Genomic DNA, 11,590 nt, shown 5'->3' on the forward strand with positions numbered 1-11,590 from the left:
AGTCTTAAATCAGGCCTCAAAATGTCAGAAGCAATGTCCCAAACCTTTTCCAAAATATGTCTCAACTTAGAACATCATCATAAACAGGTTTAAAATAATGTACTGTTTAATATAGTGTTTCCGGTAACATAACGAAGCAGCCGGTTGGTGGACCTGTAGGGAAGATTGCACCATCTACATGCGGTGCAGTGAGAGTTTGAGCTTCCATCAGGGCTGCACTGATAATCATAAAACTTGTTTAACACGGACCAGAAAATGAACACATGACAATTGACAGTCCCACGACATTCAGGCTACATAACTGGACACTCGGTGGTGTTGACTGTTCTTCACACATCACCAGGGGACCGGTCAGGGTGGGTTTGCATTTCAGGTCTAAATTTTATATGAAGTGAATCTGACCCTGATGATAAGCAGGTTCCTGGCAAGCTGATGGAATTAGGTTTACTCAGCCTGCACTTAGAGGCTTTTTGTGAAGCTTGTGGCCTTGGCCTTGTGCTTCCTGTCTTCTGTCAGTTTGAGGCTTCTTACAGGTGGACGATCAGCTGCTCAGCTGCCGTTGCCTCTACTTGGGATGCAAAGCAGGTCGAACGTTTGGTGCGATAAGGCAGCTGCTTTTCATCATCGTGTCACTTTGGACAAACCCAGACTGGCTCTCCTCCTCCTCCTCCTCTGTCAGGTGGTGGAGGTGAATGCTTTGGGCAGCAGGACTCTCTCAGCTCTTTATGGCTGCATTGTTCAGCCGAAGCCAGCGCTCCTCACCCAGCTGCCATAAAAGAAAAAATAAACCCTCACTCTCCCCGACGCTTTTCTCGCCTCCATCAATTGAGAGTCGGTGGCTCATGTGTGAACTGAGATGAGGAGGGGGGGGGCAGGGAGGCAGGTCACTCCGACCACCTGGCCGCTAATTTGCAGATCAATAATGAGTTGTAATGGGACTGCTGCTCTGCATGAGTGCACACATTACAGCTGCATTGTTTCAGCACTTCAGTGAGCTCTGAGTGCCGCTACACACACACACACACACACACACACACACCGTTTCTCTGTGCAGAGAGACGGGGATGCCGAGGCGCCGCCGTGACCCGCTTTACAAATTCAAATCAGACTGTGTTCAGACGTCCCCCTCCTGCTGGTGGGGTTCATTATCTCTGCCAAGCAGGTGAGGCCTCGGTCTTTCACACACGACTCGAACAGTTTGGGGCATTTGGTAGAAAGTTTTGCTCCGAGTTTTTGAATTTGTTTTAATCATTTCAAGCTTTTCAAACACTTTGAGGTGAGGACCTTTTACCATCATCTTTATTTGAAGGCTGGTGATTTGGCTTCTCCCAAATAAAAAAACTAAATGCTCACTCAACAAAGCAAAATCTAACCTAAAAACTCCAGACAGTTAAAGTAAATGTGTTACAGCCATGTGCTCCATGTACTGGAGTTTCTCAGCTGTAAATCCTTAAGAACAAATATAGAAGTTCAAAATATAAAAGTGCATCATAACGATGCCCAAACCATCTTAAACAACTCAACAATGTTTGGCCTTTTGAATTTGTCTGAACCCATTTAAAAAACAACATCAACATCCTAAACAATGTTTAAAGTAGAAATTGTTGAAAAGCTTTGCTAAATGCCTCTTTATCCAGTCCTAAAACTACCCTAAACACCCAAACAGCATCCTGAACAGAAACTGATTTTAAACTAGTCCCAAACAACATCATCAACATCTCCCTGAATGTCTGAAATCTGGTTGTAAAAAAGCGTTTAAAACAGCGTTTCAGCCGGCGCTGAAACAGAATGGAGAAATCTGCATCTTCAGCACCGGGCCAGAGTTTATCTGAAGATGACATCAGAAACATTCAGCATGAGCGAGTGCTGCCTCAGAGGAAGGGATTCAAAATAGAAATCATAAAATGTCGGATTTTATTCAGATTTGTTATGAAGCCGGTGAGAAAGCAGCAGTTTTACGTGAGCTGGAGATAATTGGGGCTGGTTTCAGTCAGCTGTGAACCCTGGCTACTGATTGGAGCTGAGCTCAGCGCATGTTAGCTGAAGCGGAGGTACAGAGAGGCTGCGAGGAGGCCAAATCTGTTTGAAAGTCGTCCACTTTAACGCCAATCCTGCCTCTCTCTTTCATGACTCTCCTTCTCGCCGCCTTCCAAAGACATCTTTATCCTCTTAAAAACAGCAGCCAAGGTCATCGGTGCCGTCCGCCTCCAAGGCTCGTCAAAGCCAGAGGAAGGTAGACGGCCCCTTCAAGTGGTCTGCACGAGCACAGAGGGTCCGCAGAGAGCGACGGTCGCATTAATCATTATTTCATTTGTCAGCTGGAAGAGAAGAGAAGGCAGAGAACAAACACGCATGCTGTATCTGCTGCTGATTTAGCTGGGCTCGGTTCAGTCACAGGAACTCAGGATTCAGGCTTCACCTCCCAGAACCGGGGTTTCATCTGCAGCCCATCATTTACTTTGAGATATGTAAGTGTGTGTCTAGGGAGAAGTGCGAGGTCATAGACACGGACCAAACAGGCTGAAATAGATTTATTCATAAAGAGCTCTTCAGTGAGAGCGCCTCAAACTGAAGCACAGAAACACAGAGTGATACTTCAGTCTCTCTGGCTCAGATCTGCTCAGTCATTTCTCAGGATTTGGGGCTAAACAAGGACTTCTAAACATTTCCATGAACATCTGTGACTTCAGTAACCATGACGACCACAGGAACAGCATTAGTGTTAACCTGACAGGAGCGTCCGTGAGGAAACATGGATCCTTTTTATTCATTGACCTCCTTACAGCTAAAACCTCCGTATAGATCATGAAGCTGTGCAACAGTCGACCTTTTTGATCATCAGCTTGTTTGATCCTCACAGCTTCATAAGTCCCGCAGACTTCTGCATGAGCATCAGCTCGTTTATCTTCATTACAAACTGCAGTCAGATCAGTTTTAAGTGTCAGAGTGACGATCGATCAGAGTCTGAAATCTGCGTCGCTACTCTGATGTCTGATCTGTTTTCTTCACCAAGTGCATTCTGGCTAAACTTTAAAGGGTCGTCTCGGCATGTGGGGTGGAGGTGTGATCAGAGCATGTTGGAGTAGATGAAAGCTCTCCTTTTACCTACATTTAGAGGTGGGGATAATCGCCCTCCTGTGAGACCTCCCGGGTTGGAATCATTTTCTCATATTTTGGAATTTTTGTGTTTGCTGAGATAGAAACGGTTAATTCTACTCTGATGATGGATCAGTTTTGGTCCAGTCGATGAATTCTGTGATTCGTGATAAAGTTTGAAGGAAGCTTTAATTTGATTTTTAATAATTGGAGGCATTTAACAAGCATGCTGCGCTGCACGTTCACTTTAATCAGCACCAATCACAGACTCAAGGGCAGGAGGAGGAAGTTTTACTTTCAGTCAGCACGTTTGTTTTGTGCAGGTTTCAGAAACGAGTGTCTGCTGCGTCTTCATCATCATCATCATCAGTGTTCAAGTTTCACCGCTGAGAGCGTGAATGAAGTCTGTATGAAGCACAGACGGAACCAGAATTATAATATTTCCTGATCAATGTTCAATTTTAAAAAGATGTTTTTAACATAAAAATCACATTTGATTGTTTAAAAACCTTTTGAAAGGAACATTTGTGTACTATTTTGTATGTGTACCAGTTTTTAATGTTTACTGTTTCATAAATAAGCAAACCTGTGTCCCTGTACCATAAAACACATTTAATTAAACTACAGCATCATATTCAGTACATGTATGAATAAATAATCAAATATTTTACATGCACAGCCGGGCCATACCCCGAGGTTAGCAGGGTTCAGGCCAGTGACCATAGACTGTCTGAATTATGTTGTAATAAACACTGAGCTGCACTAACATGCTCACAGAGGTCAGAGGTCACAGAGGTCAAACTCAGGATTTCAGGTTCAAATGAGAAAGATTCTCTTCTTATTTCCAGCTTTCTGTTTTCCTGCTGAGTCAGATTGTGAAACAGCGCCCCCGGTGGACAGAGTCCCCCTGTTTTTTGTAGAAACACTGAGTGCAGCTGAAGCTGCTGATGCTGCAAACCGATTCTGAAATGTGTCGTCTCTGCTGTGTGTGCGCCTCCTCTTCCTGCTGCCGCTGCTGCTGTCGTCATGAAAAACCAAAGTTCATAGCCTCCAAGGCTCGCCCGCCTCAGGCCATAAACCGTCCTTTGACCTGTTGAGACTCCAACACTGCTCACTGTTTACAGCGTTTACCCATCAAAAGTGGATGTGACGCAGAAAAGTCAGAGAAACTTCTGAGCTGATCTGTGAACACAGAGCTTTAATTTTTATGTCACCACCACAGTTTGAGAATTGAAGCTGTACTTTGTAAAACAGCTGCTCCTGGATCAGCTACTGATGAACAATCTTTAATTTATTTTAATTACAGCCAGAATAGTTCAATAAACACAAAACTCTTCCTTTGTTGAATTTCACATGTTGTGGTTTCATATTTTAGTTTTTTAGATGTGAAATCACCTCAGTCTTCCCCTTATATCAAGTGTTCCAGATGGATGTTTGCATTGAACATCTTCCTAATAATGAAGTCAGAGTATGAACAGTAACCCCACCCACCTGCTTCTTAAGCCTTTTCTTTACAAGGACAGCCAATCAGAAGGAATTGGGAGGAGCTAAAGGAGCAGCCGTGGGTCAGAGACAGGAGAATTATTCTGATCCGTGTGTCATACCGAGCCGCTGTAGCAGGGTCCAGAAACAGATCCGGTTTAATGAAATCAAAGCTGATTGGACGGAAGAGGAGTTTGGCTTTATTTTTCTGTTTTCAGTTCTTCTCGTAGATGCCACAAACACAGCATCCTCGTCTGAATGTGACCCCGGCCCCTCCTCTCTGGTTTATCGCAGCAGGCCTGCGAGACTAGGGGAGGAGGACAGTGTATGTGCTGCAGAGCCTTGGTCTGCCTCGGTCATAGTGTAAACTTAAAGAAGGAAGCAGAGAAAATTCATTAAAAACAAGAAATCACTGGGCCGAGGAGGAGGGGGAGAAGGTCTCCTGAAGAGAGGGTGCTTAGGCTTGGAGAAAAGAGGCAGCAATTACCAAAATGAAAGCACTGCAAGAATTTTCATCTCTGCAGTTGCCATGGAAACCAACCTCGTCCTCCTCCTCGCTATGGAGCCGCAGCTCAATACAATGGAACGAAGGGATTTTCATAGAAGAAGAAAGGAGGGGAGGGAGCTGCCAGGAAACATGGAGGAGACGCTTGTGGCTCATTTATAGGTTAGTCTGACAGAAGGAGTTGGCCAATCAGGGTGCAGACATCAGAGGGGGGACAGGGGGCGCTGTGACGGGGCAGCACGCTTTAAACAGAGATTAAACAGAGGGAGCAGAGACGACCAACAGGGAGAGGGGATGGGGTTGGGAGAGGAGAGGACCAACAGAGAGGGAGGGAAGGAAGAAAGGAGTCATTTCACTGACTGCTGCAATATTTTATGCATTAAATAGTAAAAATCGATTTCTGGTATTTATTTTTGTACAGTTTGGAAACACAGACTGAACTTTGAGTGTTTTGAATGAATTCAGCGATCTGACTGTAATTAGGCACTCCTGAGCTTCTGTACCGACTCTTCCAGCAGGTGGAAGATGTTTTAAAGTTTCCACTGAGCTCCTCTGAGCAGCAGCAGCTACTTAAACAAAGAGAAGTCCTCGTTAGTTTGAAGTGACGACCCACTCGGCTGCTTTTCTGTCTGTTATTTATTTGTTGCCTGGCAACAGGAAGAAGTAAAACGCTGCTGACTAACGAGACGCTGGAAACTGAACGACTTCCTGAGGAAAATTTCTTCTAATGAAGTTGTGAGTTTCATGAGACCAGCCGCGCAACAGCTCAGAAAGGCGGAGCTTCTCGTTACGGCCCGCCCCACTGCTGCGGCTTGACTTGTCTGAGCAGAATAATCTCAGGTTCAGGTTAATGAAACTGTTTCCCAGCATGCAGGAGTGCTGTGGTTTGATGTAGGAGCAGCTCCCCTTGTGGTTAGTGTTTGTTACCACAGCAGAATGAGCCCACTGGACTATATGAATTAAAGAGTTCATGTGGCAGACTGACCCCGTGTTGTGTGTCAGTGATGATGCTGAGCAGATGGATTTAGATGCCGGACTCGTTTGAATCCTGCTTCAGGCGGGTGATCAGTTTGTTGATTTGTACTTTCTGTGTTGGTGCTCGAGGAGCTTCCTGCTGAATAACTGCGTTTGTGTGTTTCAGATGCTGGGAACTCTCACTGCTGTGCCCATCAAGGTGCCTCAAGTCAGCTCCCTGCACCGGCTGGCAGGACAAGCAGCCACTGTGCTACCTCAGGTAAAACCACTTGCTAGGTCGTCCTTGTTAGTCTGACTCCACATCACGATAATGTGTCAGAGTCAGCAGAACAGTCTGAGTCTGATTGTAACAGTAGCTGCTTCAAGCTGAAAGCACCAGAATGATGAAATCAAAGAGTTTAAAGCAGAGCTTCAGGTTTGATCTGCGGGAGAACGCCCACTTCTTCTTCTGTCTTTGTAAAAGCTGCAGAGTCGCTTTGTTTTGTGCTTCAGTGACACTGTGAGCTGCTTCACACAGTGTAACAGTAAATACAAGACCGCTGAGGAGCGAGGAGGGAAAAAGAACAATTACGAGAAAAAAGAAAAGAGGAGCAGGAAGATGAAAAAGAAGATGAAGGAGGAGAAGACCAGGGAAAAAGAAAGAGGGAGATAAGTAGGAACTAGAGGAAGTGAAGAAGGAAGGAATGGAGGATGGAAAAGATGAGTTTTTTTACAACCCCTTTTAACTCTTTGTTTTGTTTATATTGTCTATTTTATTACTTAACCTTCTGTTTATTTTAACCTTTTTGTACAGCGCTTTGTGACTACCTGTCTACGAAAAGCGCTTAATAAACTTAACTTACTTACTTAACTGGATGAAGACAAAAAAGAGTAAGAAGATGAAGAGTAGGAGGAAGAGTTTTTTGTGAAGCTGGGTTGTGTCTCTAAATCAGTGAAAATAAAAGTTTTATTTGGATGGTTCCTTTTTACAATGAAACATTTGAATGGGATAAATTTGAGTGGGATTTTATTTTGAAAGTCTTTCCCAGGTGGAAGTAAATCAAATGAAGTTTGGACACATTTGAAGAACCTGCAACATCCAGCAGGGGGCAGCAGAAACCAGAGCGGCACCACAGAACTCACAGTTTCAGTCCCTTCATCATTTATCAGAAAATCCTCTCATAAATGTCTGAACCCAGTGTAACAGTGTTGACTCCTGCCTCACAGTGTGACTAGTTCATCATCATCATCTTCCCCATCCTCCTCATCGTCGGGTATTCTTCAGATCAGGGGTGACACGTCATGCTCAGTCTCAATGATTTGTCCGAGTGCTTCAGGAAAAGTTGAGTGTGTGTTGTTAAAGGCTGTCCTCCTGATGTCCCCCTGCAGGTCAGGCCAAAGACCCAGATCCCCGACAGCCTTCCCCACAGCCCCTGCCAGGAGCTGCAGCCTCTCAGCCTGCAGCGGGCCGCCGCCGTGGTCAGCCCCAAGAGCCAGGGCCCCACCCTGCCCACCGCCAACAGCACCTTCAGCCCCGACCACCAGCCCAACGGCCAGAGCGATGCCTCACCGCCCTCGGCCCCGTCGGGGGGCCCCGACTCTAGCAGCCCCGTCCACCACGCTTCTGCGGGGCCTGGTGTGGCCTACGCCATCATTGCTGCCTCCCCCGCCACCGGCAATGGGGTGTCTACTGTCAGCGAGGCTGTCAAGGTGCGAAAAACAGACAGAAACCACGTTAATAATAATAATAATAATAATAATAAACCATTCCCCTCCTGGGAAATGGTTTGGACAGCTTTGGACATGTTTCCAGCCTTTAAGTCAAACTTTCATATTGAGCCATTTGTTAGTTTTCTTTGGTGCCCCCTGGTGGCAGAGCCTGCTGAAACTCAACTATTTTTTACTGTTGATCAATGTGTTTGTGTCTGATTACTAAAGCTAAACTCAGACTTCACTGAAGCTGGTTTAAAGATTTTTAATCTGGTTAAATGAAATCGAAAGGAGCCAGCTGAGGTGGTTCGGGCATCAGACAAGGATGCCCCCTGGGCACCTCCTGGGCGAGGTTTTCCGGCATGTCCCACCGGGAGGAGGCCCCGGGGCAGACCCAGGACACGCTGCAGAGATTATATCTCTCGGCTGGCCTGGAAACGCCTTGGTGTTCCCCCCGGATAAGTTGGAGGAGGTGGCTAGGGAGAGGGAGGTCTGGGCTTCTCTGCTTGGGCTGCTGCCCCCGCGACCCGGCCCCGGATAAGTGGAAGAAAATGGATGGATGGATAAATGAAACCGGAAGTCATCTACACGGGGCAGGTCACATCTCCTCTGACGTCACCTGTTTGTTTTCAGGTGATTATCATCCAGCCGCAGGCGCCCAGCAGCACCGAGGGGTCCCCGGCCCCGCCCACCCCCAAATCCCCATCCACCCCCAAATCCACATCCCTGAAGAAAGACGAGGACCCCGAGGTGAGACGTTACTCTTCATCTTCATCATCATTACAGTCAGCAGTCAAATCCAACTGAACTTCATCCTCACTTCGTCTCTCTCTCTCACTTTTCCAGAAAATCGCCTTCATGGTCGCCCTCGGCCTCGTCACCACTGAGCACCTGGAAGGTGAGTTTCCGGCTGCTCAGAAGTAACCAAGTACTTTTACTCGAGTACTAACCTGATCGACTTTATGTGTCAGCTGCTCCTCATTACATTTTGAACAATTCAGAGAAAACATTAAAAAAAAGCTGAAGGTACACACTGTATGGGGCACACCCGTGGACTGTTAGCAGATGAAACAGCAGTTTTTAAAGTGTTTGTGTTTCTGTGAACAGAAATCCAGATGAAGAGGCAGGAAAGGAAGAGGAGAAGCACAGCCAACCCGGCCTACAGCGGCCTGTTCGAGCCAGAGGTAAGAGAGCCAAAAAACGCTGCGATCGCCTTTAATCTAGATTAAATGAGGAATGTGAGTAGTGCTTGTGTTCATGCTCTCACTCTGTCCCTCGTGTCCCTGCAGCGTAAACGCCTGGCGTCACATTACCTGAACAGCTCACTCTTCCTGTCAGCACGAGGTAAGGAACAGCTCACCATCCTCTGCCTGCATCAGCATGTTTACACAGCTCACAATCAAACACTTTAACTCCACGTTCTCACAGTTTTAAAGTCAGTTTCATCTCTCATTACCCAGCAGCAAAAGCAGTGAAACATGACCTTTAACCTCATGGGCTATTTCACTGATCCTGAACTGAACTGTTCAAATTTGGTTCCGAATGTGCCGATTTCACCTTTAAGTCCTCACGATTCATGGTTCAGACATCACTGGACTCCCCAGGGTGACCTCTGACCTGCCAGCAGGAAGTAGCACCTGCTGATGCTCATTCACTCATTCCTTCATTCACTCATTCTCTCAGCTCATTGATTGCAGTGATCTGATTGGTTGATCTTGACTCGGTTACTAACCTACCTGAGATGTTTTAACTGAATGGCCTGCACGGCTTCTCCTCTAACCTGCCACTAACCTCTGCTCTGCTTCAATCCACATGCTAGACTCTGAGGATTTCTGCTGGAAGGTAGGTCATGTGATTCATGATGTCATACCCGTGTTTCAGGTCTTCTGTTTTCAGATGTGCATTAAAGTTCTTCATTTAAATCATCAGCCCGTCTCTCTTTTCACTGTCACTGACACTGTGAGATCATAGGCTAGCAATGTGTCAATCACAGGTAGCCCCGCCCTAAACTGTCCCCTGCTTCTTGCTCCTCTAATGGGACGTCATTTCCAAAATGAGCTACATGTTTTATTGTAAAAGTATCAGATGGAGTTCACTGAGCTCAGGGGTCAGCTGGCTGGAGGCTCCCCCTGCTGGCTGTTAGAGAAAATGCAGACCCTGGTGGATGAGACCGGTACTGATGGATGCTTTTCGTGCTCTGACAGCAGGACTTGGAGCATGATGACCACTGTGCCGTATGTAAGGAGGACGGCGAGCTGCAGCAATGCCACAATTGCCCTCGAGCTTTTCACCCCACCTGCCTCCACCCACCCCTCAAAACCCCACCCAGAGGCCCCTGGTACTGCCCCAAGTGCCAGAAGAAGGTACGACCTTCCCGTCCTCACAGGTTCAAAGGTTTTTGGCTTTCGGTGCTTAGCATGTGTGTCTAACAGCATCGATCTGTTTTCGCTGTCCAGGTCCTGAATAAGGAGAACATGTCATGGCCACAGAACTTCGTTCAGTCCTACGTTACACACAAGACGGGTAAGACACGCGGTGAGCGGCCATGTTTGTCCGAGCGTACTGACGGTGCACTGATACATGTTTGTGTGTGAGCAGTGAGGCAGGAGGAGAAGCGACGGCTGCTGAGGAGGAACAACGAGCTGAAGAAAGAGTGTGCTCATCTGGAGGAACAAGACAAGCAGCTCAACAAGACACTCAAAGTACGAACACACACAGAGTTCAGCGACACGCTGTGGTCACAGGTCTGGGTCCAGCTTTTCCTGCGCTTTTGATCCTTCGTAACTTCGTAGGTGCAGCAGCAGTCTTCACATTATAAGTCTTTCAGTGGGTTTAAAACTGATTTGGTTGCAATTTCTACAAGAGCTTAAATGTGAAACTTTCATGTGGACATGGATGCTGTAGTTTGGGAAAAATAACACAAATTAACTTAAAAAAAACACATTATATATAGTTCAATTTTATTTACATAGTGTTAATTCACAGCAACAGCCACCTCATGGTGTTTTATACTGGAGTGACTTTATAATAATAGATTATGAAGATTTATGATTAGAATGAAGAAGAAACACTCAGTGCATCATGGGAATCCCCCAGCAGCCTTCACCTATTGCAGCATAACTAAGGGAGGATTCAGGGTCACCTGATCCAGGCCTAACTATATGTTTTAACAAAAAGGAAAGTTTGAAGCCTAATCTTAAAAGTAGAGAACAGTACAGAAGAGCAGCCTGAAAACTGAAGGCTGTGCCTCCCATTCTGCTTTTAGGAACACTAGTACTTCTAGGAACAACAAGTAAGCCTTAAGGAAATGTATAGTCCAGAGGATGTGGAAATTTCCTGTTTAGACAGCTTGATTAATCCTAATTTAGATTTCTGTTTTAACTGATAAAACACTCCTGTTGTCTTCCATAGATGGTTTCTCTATTTTGAAGTGTTTTCCTTTTTAGAGTTTAGTTACTAAAAGCTTCACTTGCACTGGCCAGCTCACCATCATTAACAGCACTAAATCAGAAAGGTGACTCATTACACATTTATTAGTGCACTGCATGGAAACACCACCAGAGGGCAGTATGCAGTAGTAAACAGCTGAGCTCAGCGAGCTGTGAAACAGAAAAAGGCATGCTAAACAGAGTGTAAGGGCCTGCTGATAAAGGCGAGGCAGCTAGCTAAAAAACGAAGCACTTTAAACTGCTGTCACCTTCAGATGAATGGAAGAAGGGTTCAACTGTGTTTAGCACTCCTCTTTTCTGTTTCATAGCTCACTGACCTCAGCTGTTAACACTACATACTGCCCTCTGGTGGCATTTTAAAGCATTGTATCATTGGCCTCTCAGTAGCCATCCC

At 46.0% G+C, this 11,590-nt stretch overlaps 1 protein-coding gene across 1 annotated transcript in view; it reads left to right on the forward strand.

Moving 5' to 3' along the window:
- The window catches only part of phf21b (PHD finger protein 21B), a 90,660-nt gene that overhangs the window by 74,001 nt on the left and 5,069 nt on the right, over positions 1-11,590 (forward strand). Inside the window, exons 4-13 of the mRNA XM_040048254.1 lie at positions 6,225-6,317; positions 7,427-7,747; positions 8,381-8,497; positions 8,594-8,645; positions 8,855-8,931; positions 9,037-9,091; positions 9,567-9,589; positions 9,952-10,110; positions 10,204-10,270; positions 10,346-10,449. Of these exons, the coding sequence (XP_039904188.1) occupies positions 6,225-6,317; positions 7,427-7,747; positions 8,381-8,497; positions 8,594-8,645; positions 8,855-8,931; positions 9,037-9,091; positions 9,567-9,589; positions 9,952-10,110; positions 10,204-10,270; positions 10,346-10,449 (1,068 nt within the window). The remainder of the gene's footprint in view (positions 1-6,224; positions 6,318-7,426; positions 7,748-8,380; positions 8,498-8,593; positions 8,646-8,854; positions 8,932-9,036; positions 9,092-9,566; positions 9,590-9,951; positions 10,111-10,203; positions 10,271-10,345; positions 10,450-11,590) is intronic.

This window comes from Simochromis diagramma, unplaced genomic scaffold (genome assembly GCF_900408965.1).
Source record: "Simochromis diagramma unplaced genomic scaffold, fSimDia1.1 OVJJ01000557.1, whole genome shotgun sequence".
Taxonomy (NCBI): domain Eukaryota; kingdom Metazoa; phylum Chordata; class Actinopteri; order Cichliformes; family Cichlidae; genus Simochromis; species Simochromis diagramma.